This window comes from Acanthaster planci, linkage group LG01 (assembly GCF_054643075.1).
Source record: "Acanthaster planci isolate LZ-2023a linkage group LG01, COTS_SCS, whole genome shotgun sequence".
Lineage (NCBI taxonomy): Eukaryota > Metazoa > Echinodermata > Asteroidea > Valvatida > Acanthasteridae > Acanthaster > Acanthaster planci.
Genome location: NC_141777.1, coordinates 35,471,828 through 35,499,216, shown reverse-complemented (window position 1 = coordinate 35,499,216; position 27,389 = coordinate 35,471,828). Strand labels below are relative to the sequence as shown.

Sequence of the window (27,389 nt, the reverse complement as noted above, 5' to 3'; positions counted from 1 at the left end):
TGATGGTACACTAACAACTTGACAAACTTTGCTTTGCATACATGTACATGTACTTCAGAACATCCATGAATTTACAATGTGCCATCATTTGTGTCTTGCATGTTTTGCTATATTAAATCAAAGGTGCCACACCATAGATTTGAAAGCTTTCGAGTCAACTCGTACATTGGGCGACTCGTACCTTGGATGACTGATCATGACTCGTACCTTGGGCAACTCGTACCGTGAGTTAAGACGTCTTGTACCTTCAGGTTTGCAATTCACTTAACTTTCTCATTTTTCCTTGTTCACACGTTTAAGGGTCAGATTTGACAAACATATCAAGGAAATGCCTGAAGTCTGCACATGGTCTGCCTTAGTTTGTGTCCGTATACATGTATGTACACAGTTCTACATGTACATGTACATAACTTCTACTTTGCCCAAATAATGTACATACATGTACTGGCACATGTATACCAGTACTTGACTCGGGACATACTTTGTGTGATACATACACGCTTACAGGTACTTGTCCATTCAGATATACTGGAACCAATGAAAATAATTGCAGCACCAGTAAAAAATAAGAAACCAACAAAAACAAACAAGAGCAATACTTTTTTCAAGATGTATTTTTGCGTTGGGGAGATGTTAATTTATATAACAGGGTTTTGCCCTTACCCAACGACTGGCCAGCCGACCCCGACAAGCTCGGTGGTCCAGTGGTTAAGACATCTGCACTAGTAAGCAGGAAGTCGTGGGTTCGAGTCCCACCCGAGTAAGCTTGTGACTTTTTTCGCAAGCTCTCGGACAAGCATTGAGCATACAGTGTTTATTAACCCTAACACTCCTCAGTCCTCCAACAGATGAAGGATTGAGGAGGGTTAGGGCTAATATATGTACATGTACGTTGGGTAAGGGCAAAACCCCGTTATATAAAGAGCAATACTGGTATATATACAAGTCCCCAACGAACACTGATGTAAAGAGCTCGTGCACACACGTGTACATGTACCGGTACATGCATACAACTCCATAGACCAACAAATCAATTTCCTAGTAACTGCCAACCTTCCTGCATGTGACTTCATTAGAATTTTATAAACCTAGCCCTGCTGTACCTCTTTGAGTTTCTTCTGGCTACCCTGTCTGTTTGTTGGCTGAAGCCCTTGAACATCTGTCAGAGAAGAACGTCTGGCTATGGCAGGACTCATCTTTGCCATAAATAAAGTCTGTGTAAAAGCACCTTATAGAGCCCAAAACAAATCTTTTACAATGTTCCCGGGTTGATAACAACATCCAGGCCATGAGGGCAATGTCATCCGAAAATATTCACTTCACAATTTGGGTTATCTTCTAAATGGGCTCCAGAGGTTCAAAAGCCAACGGTCTGAGATTTGTTTGTTCAATTGAAGTGGCTTTTTTTATTTACTGTGGCCTTATCATGTTTGCTATCGAAATGATATTGAGTACACTCACTGGGAATTGGAAATGGGACTTTATAGACTGGTTTATCCAAACAGCAATGGAATGCATCACCTGGGTAAAGTTTGTGAAAAAAGAAAAAAAGGAGACTGTGCTTTTGGGATTCGCAATTTTGAAAGGTCAAACAGACCACTGTAAGGCAGGGGCAGACACTGAAACCCCTTTTGCAAGGAGAGGCAGGCTGGTGAAGATGTCCATCTTTTGGTGGTGTTACATTGTATGCACAGAATGGCTAGTCTGTGCAGCAAAGGTTAACCATTACGGCCGCCAGGAAAAGCTCCTGAGGTGACAGTTTTAATTATTTAATAATTAGTATAATAATTATTATAAGTATTTAATAATTTTAATTAAAAACATCCAGACTTAAGGCTGGATTGCTTAAATTAAATCAGAATTATAAAAAAGGAAAATTTAAAAGGCTAGAAATCGCATACTGGTAACAGTACACGTACATGTACATGTACTATGGTACCAGTAGACACAATGTACACATGTACATATACATACAGTATAGTCTCCAGTTTACCACTTTTGAAAGCTCTCTACCACTGGACTATACACTGTAAGCGTCTTTTTTTATTCACAGTTTATCATTACGCTGGACTGAGACAGTCTTTGTAGGAAAGAATTGATCAGTGACGGTTTGTACCAGTACAGTTTCATGTAAAGAATACATTTTGTTACCTGGATTCTGATTACATTTTGTGATCCACGGACCAAAGATCTTTATGTTTGATTTGCTTGATTAGACAGACAAATGAAAAGAGTTTTGTCCTTGTTTTCACCCCAGAACATTACCGTACATGTACCAATATTTGAGGGTTGTCTACCGGCAACTCAAGTAAAAGTACACGTCCTGAACCTAGTCCAGTGGTTTTGGTTGAGAGTCCATTAATATTGTTAATCAAATGCTGGGCATGCTTATCTTCAATCCACTTTCACACAAACACAACTATGCTTATCAGTCAGTTCAAAAGACATTAACAACAGCCCCCTGAGTATACAAGAGTTGTATAGCGTCATGCAGCATCAATAAATTTTGTTCACTTTACTAAATAAAACTTATTCCTATTTTGACTATGGACACACAGCACATGTGCATGTACCGGTATCAATGTTGCTATGAATTTACATCTTGCTCAGAAGATTTCTACATGTAGTTGTCAAGACATCAGCCTAAGTGGAGACCGAGGGTCATTTAACTAAGTGCAAGCAGCTTGACCCATGGTTCCTGGCCTTAAATCCTGCTCAATATTTGTGAATTATATCCTGTAGTTTTTCTCTAAGCTCTCTAGGGGTGAGATTAAACAATAATAAAAATAGCTGAAAATAGCCGGAAAAATGTATCAAGAAGCTGAACTGTGAAAATCTCCAACATTTTGGTACACAGCCAGTGAGGAAAAAAAGCTGAAATCCAAAACAAGAAAAAGCTGAAATCAGCTAAAAAGCTGAGAAATCTCGCCCCTGGCTCTCAGATACATGTATGTACCTGTACCAATAAAAAAAAAAGACTTTTGGAAGTTTTTTGCATGCAAATACATGTACACCCAATTTCTATTACATTAATGAGGTAACGAAAACATCTACGGTAAATGTACATGTCGGGCTACATTACACACAATACTGAGCAAATGTACAGGTAGTACATGCACATGTATAGTGTTTCATATAACATCTTAATATTCTGACTGCCTTTACAGTCTACAAATCCTGTCAGTACAAATACCGCTCAAAAGCCTTCTGATGTTAAGCCCACCTTTCTAAAAGGTGGATTATCTCTCACCAATTGAACAATAAAGACTAAACATTTCCTAATGCTCTAGTAAAGAGGCTTCCATCATAACTAATGACAGCTATCAATCTATAACTGAGACCGACGCGCACAACGACCCCCCTCCAGTCACCTAGTCTCAATGGTCTTAATCATTCCGCGTGGTCTGTTTCAATGGCCCTGCTATTGTAGTTATTGATTGGGAGGGTTATTGAAGGAAGACACAGACTATGAATAGGACAGAATGAATGGTTGACAAGTCCCACAGTGGGTGACTGAGTGCCATCTTCAAGTTTTCAGTGAGGTGATTTCAAGGTTTTTCAAGGAAAGGTTGACGTCAACAAGATTTGAACGGCTTCACCAACCTTTACATTTAGTGTAACACATACATGTAAATGCACCTGTAACAGTACATTAAACTTTCCAGAGTTTCATTTTTCCCCCTCTTATCTTGTGTATCTTTCTTCATGGATAAAGGCAAACCAGGGAAACCCTCCCAGTTGAGCATTACATGTATTTAATCTTCATGGGGGGGATAAGGACCATTTCACAGAAACTCTTTGTGACCCGCTGTGTTTATCAACATGTTGGACTTTGATTAATGGGATTTTATTAACTTCCCCAGGGTAAAACTTACAGAGGAAAATCTAAGTTTGAAGATAACACAGTCCTATAGACAATTCTTATTCAAAACCATGGGGTAGGCCTACCATGGGGTTGGCCTACCATGGGGTAGGCCTACCATGGGGTTGGCTAAGAGAGGATTGTTCACTGAAATGTACAAAGCCTATTTGACACATATCAGACCTGTAAACTGTCAATTCACTTAACTTTAAAAGTTCAAAACCACTTCCTTTTCTCTCTGGATGACCTTTTTCTGATAAAAATTAACTCTGTGTGACATTTTTCTGATGGTGAAAGTGCCCACAGTACCAGTACCGGTACATGTACTTACAATTTACCAGTATGCACAAACGTTGCATTTAACAGTTTGTGACCAAGGGTTAACCCCCCTACCTACCAACATATTACTGCACTAAAGAATTTCTGAGATTCTAGTCCTGAATTTAAAACTAATAATGGGCCCCCTCCTCTACAAATACATGTGGGCCCTGCATACTGGTACATGTAGATGTGCATGTACTAGTACCCGACATGCACTCTCTCAAACAAAATACTACAGTAGTACCGGTAGGTTCATCCTTTTAGACTCTTCTTTTTGACATTTCCTGTAATACATACACGTAAAACAGGTACCGGTGCCAGATAATTTCAGAACACAAAATTTGGAAACTGGGTGAATTTGTAAACCACAAGGAAAACAACACTAAGTTTAATTGATTCAATTCAAATTAATAAATGTCTTCACTTCATCACTGCCCATACAGTGTCTGAAATGGAAGTTTGACAATCTAGTATACAGTATGTATGTACGTGTACCGGTAACTGGTACAAAAACACCTGTTCTGTCAACAGTCAACTTCAGAAATGAAAAAATACACGACAACTGAAAGATGCCGTAAATACACATAGAACTGGTTTACATCTGTTAGCTTACCTCGCATTCTTTTAATGCCCACTCTCCTCCCACTCCTTGCTTGCTGGTGATGGGCACCTTGCCTCTGCCATACAAGCCCCGCGGAGAGTTAATCAGTCCATTCTGTCGGGACCGCTCGCCCATCTTGACCGTCTTCGATGTCCAGGATTCGATGGGCTGTCGGGGCTGCCTGGAGCTCCCCACAGCCCCATTGTTAGCCGCATGGCTCTTCAGAGTCAGCATGGCTTTAGTGATTAATGTTTGTCGTTTGTGTCAATGTGACGCTACCAGCAGATGGAGCACAAATAGTCCTACCTCTTTCAGTACGCTGTCCTCATCCCATTTTGATTGTTGATGGATTGTATACACACATGTTCATGTACGTACTTACATGTACAGTCCTTAACATTGGGTTGACTGCCATTTTCATCAAAGGTGTCCTCTTCTTATAGTACACACAGCATTAACACGGATCTGGGCAGTTTGCTGCGCTCAAAATAAATGACACATTGGTCCACCGCTGCATCCGCAAGGAAATTCGCTGTATTGCAGAAATCAATTGGAAAGAATGGTCTTCTGGAGCAGAAAAGAAAGAGGAGAAAAATTCAAATTATGTATTATGGTAAGTTTAGCATGCATGTGTCAAACATGGCATTTTCGCATGACTACAAGTTCATAAATGCAATGTACAAAAAAGTACACGCTCACTCAGTTCACGAACCCCTTAAAAGAGTAGGTTTTACATGTACATGTAATTCACAGTTGATCTCAACACCATTGTATACTGTAGTTTTGCAACAAAATACCCATTCACACATTGTCTGAAGGGGGACAATACATGTTGTTCCATGTATATATATAGCAACATGGAAGTGATTATGACCTCAGTTCATGCCTCATGTGAAATGTGAAAGAACAGCTACTCAGCACAAGACAGCGATTCAATACATCTGCAAACGGTTGGCATCTCTCAGAATGAAGATTTCACAATCAGAATACTGTACATTCATGTACATTGTACCAGTTGTGATGTACATGTACGCATGTTTCTAAAGTTATATGAACTGTCTCCTTGACAGGGGATCATTCATTCCTCCATGATTTACATGTGTAAGCATGGTTTAAACAAGGAAGATACTGTCCCACTTTCTTGAAATGTGTGGACGTTTTAAACTTACCGGTACAAACATATATTTGTATGAAAAAAAAAGTGATTTGTAAATGCACAAGGAAATTTTACTGCTCAACCAAAGAGGCCCTTTGATTGTCAGTAACAGCTATTGTAACATGTACGAGTATACAGATAAATCAAATGAATGTTCTGTTAAAAAAAATAATAAAAAACATTAAATGACCACTACAAGACTCTTACTAAATTAATATTTGACTGTGTGGGTCACATACATACATGAACATGTACAATTTGCATTTACACAAGTCTTTCCAAACATTTATTTCATTTGAAGAAATGGTTACAGAGAAATAATCATTTCAGTTTGCTACAAAGGTACAGACGAAGTAGTTTCACACTTTCAGACTTCAAATATTTGATTTGATGATTGATCCTGAAACTCCTCCTGTCCACAAGACAAACAGCTAACCCAAACCGACAAGGCAAAATTCTGTAGCCTTCCTCTTGTCACACTCTTGAAGACGAGCTGGGCAAACACACTTACCACTTGTTGCCCCAGTTCACAACACCGCCATACCTACCCCGACCATATAATATTTAGTTTAGCCACTATGCAGATCAATACAGATTAGGCAAGAAATTTCTAGTCCGTTCAGTGTGCCGAGTGCTCTGCCCGTGGCAAATCGGCATTGTGGTAGTGGCAGCATTGGCAACGGGTGACAAAAATCTCACCTGTCTTTTCACTGCCTATCCAAACTAAAAGGTTTCTGTTTTTTTTTCAAACTGTGCACCCCTGTGCCGATGAATTCTGATGCAGGGAAAAGCATGACAGTGGGACAACAACACCAGTCTTGTTTTGAACCGATGATGGGATTAAGAAACTCCAATTTGCTGCAATGACATGCGAGGGCACGTAGCGCCTTTGTTGTGCTGTCCTGAGTAGAGACTGGTGTGCACTGCCGTGCTGATAGACTTTGATTGTGTTGTGTTTTTTTTACTCGGGCTTGGGCAATATTACAGCTTCATCAACAACCACAGGGTCTGTGAATGAGTCTATCCAACTTTGTTGCCAAATCTCCATATTGTCCGTTATTGTTACAGACACACAACAGGGTCAAATAACCTGAAGCAGGTCAACCAAGATTCAATAAGTGCTCACTTCATCTGGCAAATGAGGTGCCACTTTACAGACTGGCATTTTCAGAAATTAAAAAAAGGACTATGTGTCCATGAATTTTAACTCAAAAGCTTGCATTTCTCAATGGTTAGACAGCACACGTACAGGTTATAGACGTACATGTACGGTTACCATTAGAAATGGTGCAGGTGCATGTATGCATGTAGTTAAGAAAAAATGGGTGGCTACTGGCATACATGTATTTGTGTGGTTACATGTATTAATTTCAAAAAATCTCTGTGCATAAAATGTAGCATACATGCTTATTACAGTGCGTTGGATAAATCATAAAATACCGGTATATTACCACCCTGTTTTTTTAAGGCAAATACATGTGTGCATATAACTCCTGTGAACATTTGTAACAATAACACTTTGTAATTTATACAAGTCATTTACACGGAAAGTGCCTTGACTCTATAAACTACGTTCTTGCAATTTGTGCACACTGGCAGCTTTCCTGCATTTTGATCTGTACAGTGGCCAAAAGTCTGCACATCCATGTTTTCTTTACCAATGCTTATGCTTTGACACTTTGCAGGCAAGATGTACATGTACCGGTACATGTACGCCTACATGCAAGAAATAATGTATCAAACTTTTTGCTTTACCTTTTTCAGAGACTTAAACGAAATCGAATATTCCAATGGCTACCGGGTACATCACAATTTTTCCTACAGGTAGGGAGATGTGATGAACACCCTTTATACATATAGATACAAATGTACTGCAACTGCTATGTACGTACATGTACAAGTTACAAATTATCAGTTCCGATACAAATGTAGTTGGCAGCAGTTTTTGAAAGTCCATTTAATTTTTAAATTTCAACCTGGAAAATAAACGAAGTCAATGACATCACTATCAGTAACTGCTGACGGTTTGGGGGCAATAACTGCATGTGGCTGGATGGCAGAATTTAAAAGAACATCGGGAAGAGTTTCATGTACGGACACCACTTGACACTCTTAAGGCACATGTACACTGTAAGTTAGCCCCACTAGCGCGTGGCACGGACTCTCACTCCCGCTCCATCCTTAGGACTTGAGTCTCACTCCCGTAAGGGTAACTGTATTTAACTGGGTATGTTTGAAGTCTTAAATGAAGAAGTATGGCAACAGTGCATTGCATGAGGAAAGTCGAGGGAAACGAATTTTGGGGACTTGGCCGATGTTGATGATAAAATACGAAAACCAAGGTTCCAACCATGCGGCATGCGTGCATATATACCGGGGTAGCCCAGGTGGACTTCCTGACCGTACTAGTACGTTAGATCATGGAGCTACGTAACACTATGGTCAGATGTCCAACCTGGGCCGGCTATACGCTAGCGTGCATATATCTACAGTGCATTAGTAACCTTGGGTGTGTGCAAAATCATATTAAAATTGGACGATTCAGGACTGTTAGGGTTAGTGTTAGGCTAGCTGTTAGCCAACGGTATCGGCCTGGTGTTCATCCAAAGCTGTTAGCCAACGGTATCGGCCTGGTGTTCATCCAAAGCTTGCCAAAGAAACTTTTTCTTAATCTTTTACCTACCTTCTTTTCATCCAAAAAGATACAGATTTTCCAGCAGAGTGTTGTTATATTTTCCTCTTTAGGTCAGGAATTATGTATCATTGACGCATAACTGAATGAACAGTACGAAATTCAACACAAACACGTCCTTCTTTCAGCATCATAATCACACGCGTTTCACACGCATTGTACATACAGTGTACACACTGGTGGTCACAGTGTATCAACGGTTTAGATCATTGATGCGTGGCGATTCATAAACTTTAACAAGTCCTTCACCTCACACACAAAAGGACGAATAAACCGACTTTGCAAACTCTGGAAAGTTTCAACTCGACTCGGGAGTACAAATTGCGGTCGAGACTCGAGAGCATGCTCTCGCAGCGCAACTCTCCGACTCTAGTGGCCCCGTGCGTTACGTTTATGCGCTACCGCTGCCAGCCATCTGCCAGCATCTATCGCCCTCGACCGATGGGGATGTTCCAAGAAAGTTAATGAACTTCACTTTTGAGCCACCCCAAACCGCGGTTTCATCCCCTGGCTGTTAAGGATTCAACCTTGAGTCTAGTCAGTTTAGCCGTAGTTAGCGGTAGTTTTGAATGCAACTCATTTTTCTCCCACAGGAACGTCAGAATTGTCTCATGTGGAGCAAAATTTCCTACCTCCAAGGATATTCTGAACCCGGAATCTCTGAATGACTGAGTAAATTTCTGGAAAAAAATTTACAATGCCACTGAAAGACCAAAATCTCTTGGACACACATGAATGGCTAAGATGAAACAAAATCTACAACGCACATGCTTGATTTCTAAAATTTTGACCGACATATTTTTATAAATGTATCCTTTTGGATATGCTAATGGCACACATTCTACAATGCAACGGCCGTTAAATCGGTGAAACCTGCTGCAAAATGGAATTTTCATCTTAAAAAGCTTTTCTCCATTAAAGATTATCAAATTCATACAAAAGTATAAAACACATCAACACAGGTTTATCTATTGACCATTTTTTTCAACCAATTTATAAAGAATTCACTATACCTCATGACTTTTTCTCTTACTTTCTGACAATAGACTGCACTATTAGTGTTTTAGAGGCATGGCGGACACAATAGGAGGGTTCTATTTGGTTTGGGTAGAATCTTTGTTTGCTCCAAATTTACCCACTTCAAATAGCGCCCTCCTATTGTGTCCGCCATGCTTCCAAAAGGCTAAAACCACCATACCTGGCTAGCCTCCATGCAAACTTATGAACACCTTGTAATGGCCAGAATAGTGCTAGTCAATGTTGTAGTCGAGACCATCACAAGACCAGACACCAAACTGGTCACACAAATCAGGGTGAACAGTGTCGTTAACGTAGGTATGCTTGTGACTTGAGTTCAGACTAGAGGTCTTGCGATGGATGGTCTTGTGTTGATCTTGTAGTCTTCTGATCTTAAGGCATCTCTACTATAATGCTGTCGGATTTTGAACAAACTGACTGTTACAGAACAGTTGGTTTGTACAATAGTTATTACACTGCTTTTGCCATGGGGGGCATGCCAATGATTAGTGATAGCAATTCCATGGTTTATTATTTCGTCTATACACAGACAATAAATATAGATTCTGAACAAACTGTAGTTTGCCATCATTTTTAAAAGTATCCTCTAACAAGCTCCCCTCTCAACCACTTAGAGATTTATAGGTAAAATCTTCCTGTGGGCAAACACATCTGGATACACTACTGACAATATCTTTAATGTGTAGACATACTTTTACATTTCTATAAAGATTCTTACAGCTTTAACAAAGGAAAAATGTAACAAAAGATAATATCAAAGAATCAGTGCTCCAGAGAAATGTAAACTGTTGGAGACAAAAATTAATTGGTACTTTTTTCAAATACATCAAAATACATGTATATCTTTGTTTAAAAAAGGAAAACAAACTGTAACAAATATTGCGATTTTACATACACATGATATGATGCCAGATTTATTTATAAAAATGTCACTGAAGCGTATGTGGAACCTATCCTGCATGGCCAGTCTATAAGCATATACAGTGATTTTAATCAGCTTATGCTAACATTACCTCTATGCTCAAGGCCAGTCAAGGGTACCACTCATCTCAAACAGCAAGATCCAATTCATTTCAGTTCAGAAAGACATTTATTCCAGACTCATTTTGGGGAAATTAAAATAAAATTGGTACACGGTACACATTGTTTTCGATCAAATATGTAAAAAACAAGGAGGGTCAAAGCTTGGAACTAAGTAGTGAGTGATCGTGAAGATCTCAAATGTTGACGGAAAAAATATGAGAAATAAAAGTGAGAAAGACAGTTGAAGACAAGTCGTTCCAGAATCTTGGAACAACAAGGCACAATAGAGATAGGCTAGTAGTTGTTTATGTGAGCATTGCTGCTTTTAAAAATAGGAAGGATTTCAATGACCTTGGGAGCAAGAGGAACAGAAACAGTTAAACAGGACAGAATAAAAGCCAACTAGGATGGTGAGCAATGGAAGACAGATCAGATTTCACCATGGTTGAGCAGAAGCCATTAAAAACCACTCTTCAGCTTTCTGCCAACCTTCCTGACTATTAGTAGAGGTCAGGAAAAACAAGGAAGAATTAGGATTATATGCAAAGATTCTGTGAAATGAGTACCAGGAGAAATTTGGCTGGCTAAAGAGGAACCAGTGTCAGTAAAAAAAATGTTAAAAGCTTTAGCTATAACAGATGGGCTGGAAATGAGATTGTCACCATTCTTGAAATCATTGGGAAGATCATTTTTCTTTTGTTTGCTGAAAATTCCATTGATTTCTACCAAGATATCTTTGATATTATTTTTGTTCAGTCAAGCTTATCAACAAAGTGAAGCTTCTCTTTTGGTAGTACCAGTTTGCTTGTGTTGATACATTTTGTATTGCTGCGTATCTGTTAGTCTCGGGCAATGAAGAAAATTCCTGTACAACCTATCAAAAAAAAAAAAATAATGATAAATTGGTTAATGCATAGTTTAGTATTCCTAGGTGTCCTGTTTTAAGAGTGAGAGGAAAATGATATTATAGCAAGGGGAAAAGGTGAAATATAGAGCATGATAAACAAACCAAAAACTTAACTTATTAGAAAACCCTCTCTCTGTATATATGTAAAAAGAAGTAAATAAAAGACAGCAGTTTATATTAACATGAACACTACAGGAGCCCACATGTACAAAATAGAGAAAAATAAGGTCCATACATGGATGATCAGTCAAGAAATGCTGGTGAAAAGATTTTAAGAGAATATAGATAATACTAACAATAAGCAACCAATGGTAAAATAAATAATACCAGATCGAGACAACAACAGAAAACACAAAGATAACATAAAAAACAACATAAGTGACAAAAGCTTAGCAATCAGAATCAAACAATGTAAAATAAGAAAGCAAAGATGGTTGTTTGGTTTGCAACTGAGCTACATGTAACAGCATCAAGCTGTATTCTCTTACGGTAGCTGAGATGATTTTAGTGCTGTTATTTGGTCCAGTGAGCAGAGACAATAACAGCGTAGCACCTCCAGCACAAGTGTACTGGTCAACAGGTGCACTTCATAAATATTTCCAAATAGGTCACTTGGGAGACATTTTGTGGTAAATTTTTCAACATTAGGGAGACATCGGTCATTAAGGAGACAATTTCAATGTCTCCCTAATGCTCCAAATACCAAAAGGAGGAAAATTTTTACTGTCCACATTTTGAGAGATGATAGATTAGGGTCTGGAATGAAAACATGCAAAGTTTGGTTAAGATCGGATTGGGGAATATTGAATTATGGGACAGTAAAGTTTGAAAAATTTTATGCACGTTCCTATGGGAATGTCTCCCAAGTGACCCACTTTCGGTAATAATAATACTCTTAATTATTCTTGATTATCTTAATTATTCTCAGTACTAACTTACTTTGTTCATTTCATTCCCCAGATCTTGTTTTACTCTTTGGAACACTTTGAAAGTATTTCAGACAATCAAATAATAAATAGGACAGGTTAAAGTCACTTTCAACTTGCATAAAGTTTTTTACACAAATAGGTTTTGCCAAAGTGCTGATGTGCTGCCTTGGCAACTTGCAGAATAACGTAAAATGTGATGAAAGTTGTGAAGAGAGGCCAGGGTGAATCTGTGGAAACGAGATGATGAGACGAAACTTGAGATTTGCTTTAAAGAAATTGAAGAAGTGAATATGCTTAGGTTATTTGATCTGCATTCTCTGGACTCCTACAGAAATTTTGCTTGAATCACAGATGTCTGTCTTTGTGGACTGCCTCATGTTCACTTTGTTGTCTGTAATTCACTCCAACAGAGGTTGTGCATGGCAGCCATCTTTCAAGTCAGTGTTTCTGTTCCGTAGGGATATATGAGTAGACCTTTTATGCATATTCCCCATAACAAAAGCACTGACCGGGAAGATGGCTGCCACAAACAACCTCTTAAAACTCCACTACATGTAAATTGCCTGTAAGCAAATGGCACTGTCTCGCAAAACTGTGGTCAACAATCGTGAATTTACAGTGAGTATCTTACCTGATTGTACAAGTCTGTAGTAGTAGGTATTAGTTGTGCGAATGCCTCCCAAGAACACCAGATTTGACAAGGCTAGGGCCATGAAATTTGGAGTCAGTATTAAACCCAACAATCTACAGTACATGGAGGAGGATAGTTTACTTTTCTGTTGAGAAGAAAAAAAAGAAACTCAATTGTATTCATTATGGGTTGCTATTTTAAGGAAATCAGTAATTATGTGTTGTGAAAGACAATGAAAACATTTTAATTCACCTCATAATTTGAGGGGCCTTGAATGTATTTACTCTGCTTGCAAATCGTTAGGGGCGAAAAGCATTTCGGACATTCACATCATGCATTATGATTGCAGAGTCACAGTGCATGGTATGACCAAGATGCATGATTTTTTAAACAGTGTTCATTTCTAAACTTCAACTTCGATTGTAAAATAGATACACTGCAGGGGCGGATCTAGCTTTCAGGAAAGGGAGGGGTTGATGGGCGACACCGTTGTATACACTCTTTTTCACGGACCGCTTGCGCTCATGGGTTCGGCCTCAAACCCACTCTAGTTCCGCCCTTGCACTGCAACAGTATTGTGTTCTGGTGACAATTTTTTCCCAAATGAATTTATGCAATGCAGTTAAGTTGAGGCACAAAATGCTGTCTGCACAGGAATATCTGTCTGAGCCAAGTTTTTAGGGTCGGTACAGTTTCGGGTTGATGTGGGTTAAATTTAACATTATGTATGTAAGATTCGGTTTGGGGAGCTCAAATCTGTTTCAGGTCAGATTTGGTCTACATAGCTATCATGTTTTGAGTTAGTTTGGACTGTTGGACCTGATTGCATGCATAACATTTCTACTCACAAGATAAGGGAGGACTCCAAGCCAGTGGGTAACCTTCTGGATCACCATCTCATTGACCGTGCCAAGCCAGTTGATCAGAGCCCAGTAGAAGAGATGGGTCTCCAGGCCATGCCAGACAAAGACAAAGGAGAAGCAAAGCATGGAGGCCAGGAGCTGACGGAAGAAACCGTGCCTGGAGCCCCCCATGGGAATGTAGATAGTGCTGTGGAATACACATATGACATCAGCAGCTGATTTTTTTCACACAATGGCATGACTTCCCTTACGCCAAGTTTCACTACATGGGCCCCACAACAAATTCAGTTAAGCAATGAGGAACTTTGTGACTTGCGCAAGAATTTCTGGTATAACTTATGCGATCATTGTAGGGGATGTAAATTGCACCTAACAAATCCAAAGTGAGTGATTTTTACGGTTCCAATCATGCTTGGTTCAGGCTCACCATCATGAAATTAACAAGGTTACGTGAGAAATGAACAAAATTGTTTTGGGACAACCAGTATGAAAACCAAGATCCTCCAAAATCCACTAAAATGAAAAATTACAAAGTTTAAGTGCGAGCCTAGCGTTGATTACTTTACAAGAGGCTTGATGTCTCTCAAAAAGTTAATTTTTAAAGACGACAGCACTGGTTCCTTGTGCAGTGAGGATTTGAGGAAGGCAAATATACCACTGAAATGCAAGGTGGAAAAGAAATACTTCTGCAATAATTAGCCTACCTCACCAACAGTGAATGCAGACCTCTGTCAAAGTATCTGTTGGGATCAAAGGACACAAAAAGGAGTAACAGTACATGTACATCATTTGTAGGAGAAGATGGGAAGAAAAGTAATGTGAAGATCATTTGGTAGGAAAGATAAATTTATTATAAAATACTTTAATGGATGTAAATCTAAAAGGGTGGGGACGGAGGTGGATGCAGGCTCCTCCCTCCACTTATTTTTAACCATTTAACCATCCTCCTGCAGTTTGGGGGAGACACCAAGAAGCACACTTAGATTAAAGGTCACTTTAGACTTTCCAATGACCCCATCCCCCACTGACTGGCACAGATTTACGCTACTTAATTCCGAACCTCTGTCGCCCAAACGTGCCTCAATTTTCCCCCAAAGTTGGAACAACACTCGCTGAGCTTGAATTATCTAAACTGAAGTTGCATTTGTGCAATGTACATCAGCTCGACTGATATGAAGGTTTCTAAAAACCACAATGGGTAATTTTGAAACATAAAAAGCCTATGTATCTATCAGTGTGAGAGAAAAGTATTTGTGCCTTTATACAATTGTACATTTGTTCCACATCAAATATCCCTGATTATGAAATATGAACAAAACCTGTTCAGAATTCTGATCACTCACTTCCACATGTCTTGGAATGTATACATCGCAAGTACACATATAGGCGGCAATGGTGCGTCGATGCGGTCCCACAGTGCTATAGCACGAGGTAAGCCGTAAGTCACAAGGTACTTGACTTGGAAGAACAATAAGTGGCAGAGACCAACACCAGCTGTGAGTGGACAAAAGAAAGGAGACAAGTCTTACCCACTGAGCACAGCTACCCCTTCACTGGTGAAATACAGACAGGCCAGGGTGACGATCATATACAATTGGTGCCATATACTCAAGTATGCACAGGTACGTAATGTGAGCAGGGAAGTTTCAGGTTCAAGTTTATTTTCATACTATAAGTGGCTGAATACAGGTTGAAAACATCAATGGTTCTATCTTTAACACACTGGGGAGGTCAACCAAGAAATTTCCAATACTCGTCCCTATCTCCGGCTTTGTCTGATGGTTCATCACATCTTTGAAGTTGTGGGCTCAATAAAAATTCATGCTTTGCTACTGGAGCAAACAGTATAGTGCTATAAGTGGTTTTGATGTCAGAGATTAAGTCTGACGGAGTGACAAAGCCGAGTTTTGGAAAATCCCCCAGATGTAAACATGCCAATGGGCACATGTATGCAGCTTATCACCTTCATGTAGCTCAATGGTTGGCAGGCTCCATCTCTTGTTAACAGAACCCAACGTATGTGATAGTACATGTATCTTATTAATTCCTCAGAATTCGTAACAGTTCCGATTCCGCCCACAAGTAAGCCTCTATAAGGAAAACGGACTCGATAATGCTACTATGTACCCACACTCAAGTACACTCCTTAGCAAGATGCAAGAGGTTTTGTGCGTATTCAGAAGAAAACTTGTCATGTGTTAATATTAGCCACACAATGTCCTCTACCCTTCCTATATGGAGTCCACACCAAGTCCAGGCACGCATTGGCTATTACATCTCATTTTCAGGGAACAAGACACAAGTCCAGGCCGCAACGAATCACCTGTCCGATAGCCTGGGGCAATCAAATTTTCATTCGGGCAATTAAAATTCTAACTAGGTGTGCCTGTTTGGGCAAGTCCAGAAAAGCTGATGTTTTTTCTGTCCTCACAAAATATCTTTCAATAACTTGTTCTCGCATTAAAATGATTGTTTTTGTATGTTTTCGTACTTACATTTGCAATTTTTGGAAAGATACTTCTGTTATTTTCACGAGTTCTCATTCACGTTTCACTGTCGCAGTGGTGAAAACACGTGTGCCCACAGCTCAATATATTAAACGAAGCTGCTCTGGTTCCCGCCGTGCCCATGCAAAGAAATGTAGCAACCAGAACCAGTATATACATGTACTGTACGTTCCAGTCCATTACTCTACATTGGCGATACATGCACGCAACCCTAAAGCCACAGGTTAAAAAAAAAAACGATGTTGCAAGAGGTTTTCTGTAAGTTCCTTCACAGAACTTGGTCTCTTATTAATGTGTGTATTTTTGTGTTCATGAGTTTAATTTGAGTTTATTTTGCTCCTACATGAACCGAGTGTCTTTCAACAAATTTCCTGCCACGGCACAAGGTTTTTTGCCCACTGGTCTGGATGCCTCACGCACACTTACCACGCGAAACATTGTTGGCCAGTGATTGCCTGAGTCACACTGTGTGAATTGCCCATAATTCTTGTGAATTGTCGCCTGTAGAAATTTTTACATCGATTAAGACAGGTGTTCATCACTTTTTGAGATAATTTTGGAAGCTGTCGTCCCCATTCATGCCATTCAATGAGAACGAAAAAATTGACCCCCCCAAAAATAAAAAAAAATTCCAACCTACTGACCCTATTTTTAAGAGGCATGTAATTAGAAGCACAACCATTTTGGGGGGCCTAATAAAAGACTGCATGCATGCAGTAGGCCTAAGTTAAATAACCATAATAATCGTGGATTCTGAGAAATCTTGGGCAAGTGTTGATCTAATTCGGGCAAGCAAATTTATGGCATGACCTGCCCGATCGGGCAAGCTAAAAAAAAAAAAATTTGTCGCGGCCTGCACAAGTCATATGCATTAAACACCATGGAAAAGACTTCACCTTCTAGCATTTTTTGGCTTGAATGAATCTGATATTGCCATGATGACAATCTATCCAACAAAATTGATTCTTGTTCCCAACAGCAAGTTTGGAGTCTGCCATGCCTTGTTTCGTAGTGTTTCCATCAACCCGTCTCCACCTGATTTTTTCATGAGACGTGAACTTGAGTAAAGCTGCTCATGTGTACCTTCTGTTCACTGCTTGTGAACACAAGTTACCAGATACAACCTAGACTATGTGTTCCCAAAGAGGTAAACAAGACATAGAGAATGGAGAATTTGCAACTAGAATCAAGAGACCACACAGTTGGAAATATTTGTTAAAGATTTGGTTCTCCTTGCTGTCCTTGCAAGCCAGTTGTTTACCAAGCTCACTCACCTATTGACCATGTTGGGAGGAACTGGAAGACAAGTCGGACTTGATGGAATGCAGGAAAGTACAAGAAATGTAGCACAAACTCAACAAAGATTGTCCAGAAAATGTAACGGCAAGACTCCTTCAGGATTTTCTTAACTTCGGCCTTTGTGAAAAGTCTGGGAGCCTGATTGATCTGACATAGGAAGTGCAAACAAATGAGCTACAGTACACAGGGCAAAGTAAATGCCATATGATCGGTGTGGCAGAACAAGTGCTGTGTTGAAATATGCCCTCTTGTGCAAATCTTGGCCTCTGCTGGTGTTGATACATCAATTTGTAAAATAATGTTAAAGGAACCAGGAAGTAGAAATATTTTTACAAATTTTACTAAAACCCTTGAAATTGCATCTTTGGGTTTCAATTAACCTGATTTTAAATTTTTGTTTTGCAATTTTAACCCATATTTTGATGCTTTTTTGGTTTTTATGCTAATGCATATTTGCATATTCATGAGCAGAACTATAATGTCACTCATGGTACTGAATCTTAATGTTGCACTGATTTGTGCACAGAAAACTTCTTTTTTTTACCTCTGCTATGGCAGATTTTATTTTCTTTGGCAATTCATTGCTGTATAAGTATATGGCAATAATCCGGCAAAAATCTTTTTCACAGAAATGTTCCCAGATGGCAAATTTGGGTTCACAATTTGAACATGAAAACTTGCAACCTGAACCATGTCCTCCTGGATTTACATCAAAGCAAAAGCGCCCTCACTTGTCCAGAAATGCTTGGTCAATTTTTAATGTTTCAAAAAGTGCACCGCTCAGTTCACATAACTCAAAAAAGATATCAAACAGTCTTCGAACATGGAAGAAGAGTACAGATATACACAAAAAGTGATTCTAAGAAAAAAATCATTTCCTGGTTCCTTTAATGTTGGGAAACTGCTGTGAATGGCAAGACAGATAAATACTCCTGGTTATTCTTTGTTGGGTAACTAGTTGGGATGGAGGATGACAGCTGCTTTATGTCCATTGCTGCTTTCAATATCGAATGTGAAGATTTGTATTCTGTGTTGAAATGATCAAGCACATGCTGTACAAGTAGCTTAGCAATGGTCTGCCATCTGGTGGGGAATACATTGCAATCTTTAAAAGACCAATTTCAAGGGAATCAGTTGGATCGTTCTGCCAAAGCAGCTGAATCTGATAAAAAGCGTTCACTTCTAATTGCTTGAACAAACACCGAAAACAGTGAACGACTGCAGTGATTAGAAACCCTGGGAAGCAGAAGGCTTGGAACATTCCAGGGAGTCTCAAGACTTACCGAAGACAAGAATTCGACTCACCTGCAGTGAAAACTTGTCGTAAGTCAGTAGGGGTCCGCTGGCAAACAGTGGCAAGTAGAAATTGTACACCAAGAGGTCAAAGAGCCCCCAGCCTTCATCGGTGCCCTCCTGCTGTTTAGCACCGGCTGCTCTCAACTGCTGGACGCGTCTGCAGTACTCCAGGCTGAAGCTGAGAAGACGACACAGGCAAAGAGCTGTACCGAAGACCACATGGTTGTACAATTCTTCGTCTGGGAAGAGGGACCGCTGTTGATTGAACAGCAACAAGGAGGTGACCTCATGGTGATCAGGGTTGGGCTCAATGTTTAAGGGCACTGTCCACTCGCTGTGCTCATCAGAGTAACTGGAGACAACTGAGCTACATGTACCCATGGGCTAATTCAGAAGGATCAAAATCGATCAAGAGAGAACCATCTGTGCCCGATTTTAAGTCAAATGAACACAATACTGCACACTATTCACAGCTGTTTAAGCAAAAGAAAAGCTCCTCCTTCGCAAAGTAGTACAGACAATGGTGCTGAAGTGTCCTCAGCTCGCAGTAAATTTAAAATGTTCACCGTTAGAAGGTCAGGATGTGCACAGAGCATTAATTTTTTTTTTAACTTGAAAAAGAAGTCAAGTTGATGTACACAGACTGGCATGTTGGACCATACAAACACCTCGCCAGCATCCACAATTAAAATCCATCAGTGATGAGGCAATGACAAAACCACAGTGGCCCTGTGCCTCCCCTCCTTCCCCAGCAAAGGTCGGTGCCACCCCACCCATCCCCCAGGTTTGCAATCTGAAGTAAGTACAGCCTATGTACAAGCCACAGTGTGCATGTTACAACATGTATTTTTGCATCCACATTGCAGTCAAGTCTTGCACTCAATTTGCTTGTTCTTAGCCAAGTTGCCGGATTCATTTTATATCATTATTTATTTTTTGTTTGCTTATCACGTAATAATCCGAATGTACTCTATTGCATAAAAAAGGGCACAAAAAAGCATGTCAAGTATTACTTGCATACCTGTTTTTTAAAAAACAAACTAATGCGGTTGCGAGAAATCTGCTCCAAGCTGTTTGTCATTATTTGCTTCTTTGTTGCAGGGCTGCTTAATCACACTATATAAAACAACAATTGCACACAGTTTTACAATTTAATTTTTTTCTAAAAGCTGTTACTTTTTTGTTTGAAAAGGCAAAACTCTCAGAAAAAAGTCAGAAATTCATCAGAGACCAACAGAGAGTATGTAAAATAGGCAGAGCTTCCAGGGCTCTGATGCAGGCCCTGGATCCCGGTCGTAAGGGACTTTGCGCCACGCGCTCGTGTTGCGTGCTTCAAGTTCGCACACAAATTTCGGACTCTAATCAGATTGCATTCCATGCTTTTCATTTTGCACTCCCACTTTTCAAATCCTAGCTAAAAGACTACTGTGAGGTGGGACGATACTTGTGCACATGTCAGTCAAACTGTGAGCATTCAATGCTTGGCAGACCAATAGGCTGATTTATAACCAAATTTCAAAACGAATTCAACATTTGCATGAGTGTGGAGCTATCTTAGTAACAGCTTCTCACGTAGCAGTCAATCATCACTGGACTGGTATTGCCTTATTCAACTTTAATCAAATGACTTAGTACCAACAATCAGTTCTAAATCTTACATTTGGAGCAACCATATCCCCCAAAATAAAATAAAAATAAAAACCCACTTTTTAAAAAGATGTTTTTAAACGTAGATTACCTCAAACTAGGAAGTAAGCAATAGAAAATTCAGGCCTCACCAGGTATACAGACACAGACCCCCAGTTGATGCTGAGAATTTCCAGCCCAATGATGATCCAGACCACTGCTGCTGACTTTGTCCGTGACGCAAGGTAAGTCAACAGGGTGTACAGCAAGAAGACAGAGAGGGCTTTCAGCCCAAAGAGACTCGTCAGGCTTGTCAAGGCATAGACCAGCAGAAAATGCTTCTTAAACTGTGGGTTTGTGTACAGAAAATCAAATACAAAAATCTGCAAATACTACACTAATTAAATACAATCATAACTTCATCCTCAAGCTCCGAAGGTTTAAATTCTTGGTTTCTTGGTACGCCAGTCAGTAACAAGTTAAGCATACATGAGGATGTACATCTACAATTCATTTTGGTAAATGGTCAGTGACGCTATCACTTTGCATTGAAATAGTTGCACATGGCAGATGTGATGAACATTGATGCTGGGCAGTGTATTGAAGACATCAGTCTGATCAATTGCAACAAACTGTTTACTTGGTTGACAAACAGATAAACGCCAGCCCCTGCAAAAAAAGAATATCCAAATTGAATTGTGTGATATCCGATCAAGAAGTGAGGTGCCTCTAGTGTTTTGTGCTCCAGACAGTTTGCATTATTCCTTGCTGAGTAAAATTAAACTGGAATGTAAATAGCGTCCAAATCCAAAATCCAAATTGTGTAATTTGGGCTTTAGCCATAACCCTCCAAAGGTAATTGGCTCGAAACCCTGCAAGATATATCAAACTGCATGGTTTGTCAAAGTGGCTTGCCTGCCCAGAGTAACAAGATCCAACAGGTCAACTCTCCCTAAGGCCAAACAGCCTGGGAGTCTGTGGTTGCCAGTTACCACATGATCCAACAGTGGCATTGTTCAATGGGACTAGCTCCCATAGACCTTTTCACCAATAAATTTATAATTATGCACCCACGGGCACAAATGGCCTTGGCGGCAAGGGCCATTGAAAATGTATACACGTGCGATTTTGATAACTTTCTCTCAGGTTTTCTGACTTTGTTCATGTTTTTCCTCAGAAAATCCCATTAAATCATTTTTGCTATTAGTTTCTAATCTAAGCGGGATTTTGCCTCTTAATCTCATGCGCACAGGAAAAATCGCGATTGTAAAGTCAATTTACAGAGCACTAAAAATAATCAAAATCGCACCCCTGTACACTTTCAATGGCCCTTGCTGCCAAGGCCATTTGTGCGCATGCGTGCATAATTATGAATCTATTAGTGAAAAGCTCTATTGTCTCAACATGGCCAGCTTGTTTGGCTGCTGTTGATTGCCAAGTGCGTCAAAAGTGCATCAGACTTGTTCACCTAATGCACTGTGCTGTGTCTAGCAGGGTTAGGGCTAGACAATGTTTGGGCCAATTTGTAAACAGATTTTGAGGTTATTTCATTTTAGGGGCCGTCCATTAAGTAGGTACACACAAAATGCCGACTTTGCAGACCCTCCTCATCTGTGCATATGGCACAGGCAGTGGCTCCAACCCCCATCCCCCTGTATGCATACGCATTCCACAATTCCAGAAGATGCTGCTGGTCTCTGTGTCATGTATAATGTTGGGGTTTACTTATAATGGGCGTTGGCACAGGAGGATGAATAGTGGGGTGGACGGTGGAGGATACCGTGTTTGAATTTCAATGCGGAAAAGCTGATTCTGCTATTTATTTGTATGAGAAAGAGTACTGATATGATGGAGATTCATTACAGGCAAATTTCGGTTTACGTACGGTACGCACCTGCTTGAACCCCCCCTCTCTCTCTGTACGCATGATGTACGCAACGGCACCAATCCCCCCTCCCAGGCTTTGGCATACGTACTTTTTTGGACGGCCTGTTAGCATTTAGATGTGTCGTGTAAATCATATATCATTCTGTCTCATTCAATACTCAAATTACAGGGCCCAAGACACTTGTTGGGCACTGTCTGGCCACGTCTTGTGCCCTGACTGCCTAATATGAGCGTTCTACACTCTAACTGACCTTGGGTACTGCATGTTCCACGACTAGTCCAAGGCTGATGTGACCAAACAACAGGAGCAGCACAAACGGTGTGACCATGGCAGTCCAGTAACTCCACTCAAAATCAGACACGTCCTGGTGAAAACAAGCCAACGGAAACACAACTATTCCAACCAATTCACAGAAACGGGTACATAGTTTGCACAACCCTCCCGTAGTGGCGTTGATCTCAAGATTGCCAAGGGTGTGCTTTTGATTGCAACAGCATGTGCTCAGACACAATTATGATTTTCCCTTGAATAAGTACAAAAAGGTCTTCTAATTAAATGTGTGCGATCCTTAGTTCACAAAATTGAATTGGGAAGTAAAAGAAGAGTTCTGATCATAAATAGAAACAGTGGTCACAATGACATCATATGAAATTTCATTTAATGGTTGTGCTGAACAAGGTATGCTGCACACTGAACTCCAGTAGGCCGGAAGAAAAAAAATAAATCCATTCTGTAATTTACCGACAAACTTTGTGAATTTCTTTGTAGTTCGGGACATGCATATAAACCCCTCTCATAATTTTGGAAAATAAATAAACACTGAAACACCCATCTGGTTGGAGCAAAGGTGAGACACAAGTCCCATTCTACATTTGCTTGCATGTCTTGCATAAATAGTTTAAGGCTAAAAGATTGTGACACTTGTTTTCAGGGGTTTTTTAATGGATGCAGAGTGAATGTAGTTTAAAAGCAAAGTGGTAAAAGGAATATCATCACTGATCAAGTGACGATGACTAAGGGAACTCTGTTCAAAGCATGTCAGGTGTTTAAAACTAAAAGGGGTATAGGGCTTACCTTGTTTTGGTTCCCAAGGAGGGACCAGCCTGGTTGCAGGATGTATGGGCCGAAATCTTCAGCATGCTCTGGTGAGAGAAATTTATTTCACTGAAACATTATAGATGAGCGTTGTTGAGTTTCAAAGGCACACTAAACAGCACACAATGGTGAACAGGTGCAGTGAGTGAGGTGGGATGAGGGCACTTCATCACCATGTTTGAATCATGTGCAAGTGGAAAAATGTGCCAGGAAAAAAACTAAACAAGAAATCTTTGTAGTCCTTCCCAGGTACTGATGACAATGGGCTTTTAGTAAACATTACAACTATTTTTTTTTTTGGGGGGGGAGTAGACAATATTCTTGGTTATTGCTTTGATATTATAAACATGTTCTTGGTCAGGGGTTGCAAGAACTCACCCATACACTTAGAAGATCAATAAAGGTTTCTAACAGTAGTTGGAAGCCTAACCCAAACTTAAACTTGGGAACTTTTACTAAAATATGTTCCTCAAGAACAAACTGGGCACCTCACTGAAATAATGGATGTGATATTTGAAAACATATACATTATTTTACCCTGTGAAGAAATGTAGACATTGTAGATAGCTGCAGACAGCAACCCGACCACCAACACAAAATAGATAGTGACTTCCAGTAAGTTGAGTTTGGGGTCCACGCTTTCTTCAGCCTGAGGAGAATGTTGTGCATTGGCTGTCTCTGAAGGGGGTGGACCTGTTCTACTTGACTTCTTCACTGGTTTCCTCAATTTCATTGCCTGCATGATTACTAATTAATACCTACATGCAGCACAGGAATGAGATAAACGAGAATCTGTTAGCTACACCCTCCGAGTCTGTGCAATGATTGCATCAGGGAGATAAACATATACATGCAGAGCTCATGACTTTAAGTCATTGGCCAATGTCTGGCCCCAAGAAAGCACCCTAATTCAAGTCCGTCCCCCAAGGCAGCACTTGGTGAAAAGTGCGACCTCGGCACCAGATGACCTGGCCTGATCTGATGACGATGTACACGTGTATTAAACTCTACGCTAGCATGCAGACATCATATACAATGTAACACTGTGAAGACCATTGCAAAATGAGGACAGTTGAATTACTGGGGCTTCCCCTGGTAGTAATCAGCTGTTAAGCAAAAATTCTCTGAAACTGCATTTATCAGTCAGGTTACATTTATAGGTAATTTTCAGAAACGAGCGACCCTTAAACCATATTGTTGAGGGAAGGGAGTTACAATCCCCATCCCCCATAAAATTTTCTCTGATATCTGATGATACCTCAACACTTTCTGTTTTTCATGCACTGCACATCATTTTGACACCAATGTTGTAACAAGTGGATGTTACTGACTGTCAAAACGCCAACTTTAAATATTTCCTCTAAGGTGCTCAATGTGTGCAGGCCTGACACATGTGAGGCCATGAGCTTCAAAGGCCGAACTGAACTGATCCGACTCCTTTTACAAGCATACCAAGTTGTAACAGGATCAGGTGTGGTACAAACAAGTTCTTGGGGGAGGGGGGTGAAATCTGCCTCCCTTCCAACTATGAGATGGTCCGGAAAAGTGTTACTCTTTTTAGCATGTTTTGAGCTAATAAGATGTTCTAAAAGTTTGATTCTGGAAGTTTGTTTCTGGTATTTTGTTCTACAATAAGGGTCCAAGTAGTGCATGGTTGTTTCCATGTGTTGGTCACTTTGCCCATTTACCACATCGCCCATTTGCCACTTCGTCCACATGCCACTTCAGAAATACTTCAGTGAGTTGGTTCACAGAATTAAGAGTCATCGTCATGCATCTAGGTAATTTTGGTTTCAACCACTCCCTGCCGGGCGACCCGTTTTTGAGTACATAGGCTTTTTATGCAGAGCTGCGGAGCCCGGAACTGGGACAAAAGAGTTGGGCCTTGTAACAAAAGACTGTGCTCAGCACAAAAGACTGAGCTGTTGGGCATTACCGACATTTTTTCGCTCTCAATAGTGGAGATAATCCAGCCTTGTTTTGAAACAGTATAACAGTATACCATGGTTGAGGCATTTAGAGTAGAGCGAGCGGATTACCACCGGGGACAAAGATCTCCACCACTGCAGCGATGAACCACACAGCGGCACCACTGCACGCTAATCTGGCCCCAATTGAAAAGAGGTCAGCAGTGCACTGTGCCGGTTTCAAGAACAAAAGAATCTTACATAACACTGCACAATCTGGGCTCTTTTTCCAAGGCTGCAGGCCTGGCCGAAATATTCAAAAGTCAATGAAGGTTAACTGTCAGCTTTAGAGTAGTGCCCAAAAAGTCCTTCATGTAGGTATAAACGGCCAATAAATGAAATGATGCATTTTAAAAAAATTTTGAAAATGGAAAATCTTGAAAGGGACCCGGCATCTTGTCTTGCTCAAGAAAAATCCATCCAGCAGCAAGTGGTTAATGAGATCTCTATGCACACTGTTGCAAAACTTCGGAGTGTTGTAACAGAAACCATTTAACATGCTTTTATTGTGTTTGGATCTTGATGTTTTGATTACTAAATCCACAATATTACCCACAAAAAAGTTATAAACCTGTTAATAGATGAGATTTGTCAGTTATTCATTACGGCGTGCATTTGCCATGCAAAATATTGTGTGGGCGAAGTGGTTCATGAACGATATGGTACGTGGGCGTGGTGAGTGAGCGATATGGTACATGTATGAGGGATATGGTATGAGGGGGAACAGGTAAATGGGCAAAGCGGCTTGTAGCGTGAAGTGGCAAACGTTGAAGTGGTTATGGGCAAAGTGGTTGTGGGTGAAGTGGAAAAAGGGCGAAGTGACTGCAAAACCTGTTTCATCATGCTACAGTGAAGGACCTGGTGCCTTCCCTTTGTGAAATAAAAACTGGAGTTGCTGCTTTTCTTCTGTTCTTTGTAATTCGCCACAAGGATAGGGCATTCATAATTTCTCGTGCAACTGAGAATGTTATAAAAATGCCCATCTCTTCATTTGAATGTGAATTTCAGATTTCCTACTTCGAATTCTATGCCATTTCATGCTATGAGGATATGTACACGTACATAGTCAAGGGACAGCAGAGTCTGAGAGTTAGGATTAGTAACATCATTAACGTAGTTTTGATGTTATGTTTTTTCCTGTCAAAATGGCTTAGAACAAATTTTCAAAGCAAAATAGTGACAATGGTGGCATTACTACAGGCATGACAGGTGCTCTCATTTGGTAGGCGGCTAGGCCTCTATTTCAACTATTACTCCAATCACATGGAGGAATTCTTCCATAATATTGCTAACATTCCTTCCTCCTTGGATCCGTGGACATGATCATGGTGATTGAGGAATAAGATCATGGGTCCACGCATAGAGCACAGAAACATATTCCTTGCTCTGTGATCCATAGTAGCACAGTTCTGGGGGTAGATTAGGGCGGAGACCACATTCTGATTTAATCAAGATAGGCCTCTCCGGTCAGTTAATGTAAGCAACAAAAGTAAAAAGCAGATTAAATGAAAATGGTGTTAGTTTAGTATTGTTTAAATACAATTATCACCCCAAAATGAGTTGCACTGCAAAGATAAGAAAGCGTCTCTTCGCGCAAGCCTGTCAGCTGAGGTTTAGCGCATGTGGCATGATCGGTGGCATGGTCGAGCAAGATGCTTGGCTACAGCGCCCTCAAGTGTCCTGAAAAA

The 27,389-nt window shown here is 40.2% G+C and overlaps 2 protein-coding genes across 7 annotated transcripts in view; both read right to left on the bottom strand.

Annotated features, from left to right (window-relative positions):
* The window catches only part of LOC110979634 (uncharacterized), a 33,889-nt gene extending 24,997 nt beyond the window's left edge, over nt 1-8,892 (bottom strand). The window contains exons 1-2 of one of the 5 annotated variants that reach the window (XM_022235627.2): nt 8,624-8,892; nt 4,797-5,351 (exon numbers count right to left, since the gene is read on the bottom strand). In XM_022235627.2, the coding sequence (XP_022091319.2) occupies nt 4,797-5,018 (222 nt within the window). In that variant the 5' untranslated portion in view covers nt 5,019-5,351; nt 8,624-8,892. Of the gene's footprint in view, nt 1-1,103; nt 1,292-4,796; nt 5,352-6,451; nt 6,593-6,639; nt 7,139-8,623 lie in introns of those variants that run through there. The other 4 variants (XM_022235628.2, XM_087138469.1, XM_022235629.2 and 1 more) reach the window with 4 other exon arrangements.
* Nucleotides 8,893-9,403: 511 nt separating this feature from the next.
* Nucleotides 9,404-27,351, bottom strand: hhat (hedgehog acyltransferase). 2 transcript variants are annotated; one of them, XM_022235558.2, is made up of 12 exons: nt 27,251-27,351; nt 24,272-24,492; nt 23,714-23,781; nt 22,890-23,003; nt 20,904-21,098; nt 19,135-19,380; nt 17,805-17,976; nt 15,367-15,517; nt 14,728-14,763; nt 14,009-14,210; nt 13,161-13,305; nt 9,404-12,756 (listed from the first exon to the last, which is right to left on the bottom strand). In XM_022235558.2, exons 2-12 carry the CDS (start codon nt 24,474-24,476, stop codon nt 12,638-12,640), a joined length of 1,653 nt encoding a protein of 550 aa, XP_022091250.2. In that variant the 5' UTR covers nt 24,477-24,492; nt 27,251-27,351; the 3' UTR covers nt 9,404-12,637. The 2 variants fall into 2 exon arrangements, with proteins under 2 accessions (XP_022091250.2, XP_086998967.1); XM_087142841.1 differs by having other exon boundaries at nt 24,272-27,351.
* Between the last annotated feature and the right edge of the window lie 38 nt (nt 27,352-27,389).

What these genes read in the sequence shown, in the direction of transcription:
- hhat (XM_087142841.1), bottom strand. Translation starts at nt 24,476, where the DNA reads ATGCAGGCAATGAAATTGAGGAAACCAGTGAAGAAGTCAAGTAGAACA. An exon ending in GGTCTGTGTCTGTATACCTG is followed by an intron (nt 19,381 to 20,903) that starts GTGAGGCCTGAA and finishes TTCAATCAACAG; the next exon opens with CGGTCCCTCTTCCCAGACGA. An exon ending in CCTCCCAACATGGTCAATAG is followed by an intron (nt 15,518 to 17,804) that starts GTGAGTGAGCTT and finishes GTCCACTCACAG; the next exon opens with CTGGTGTTGGTCTCTGCCAC.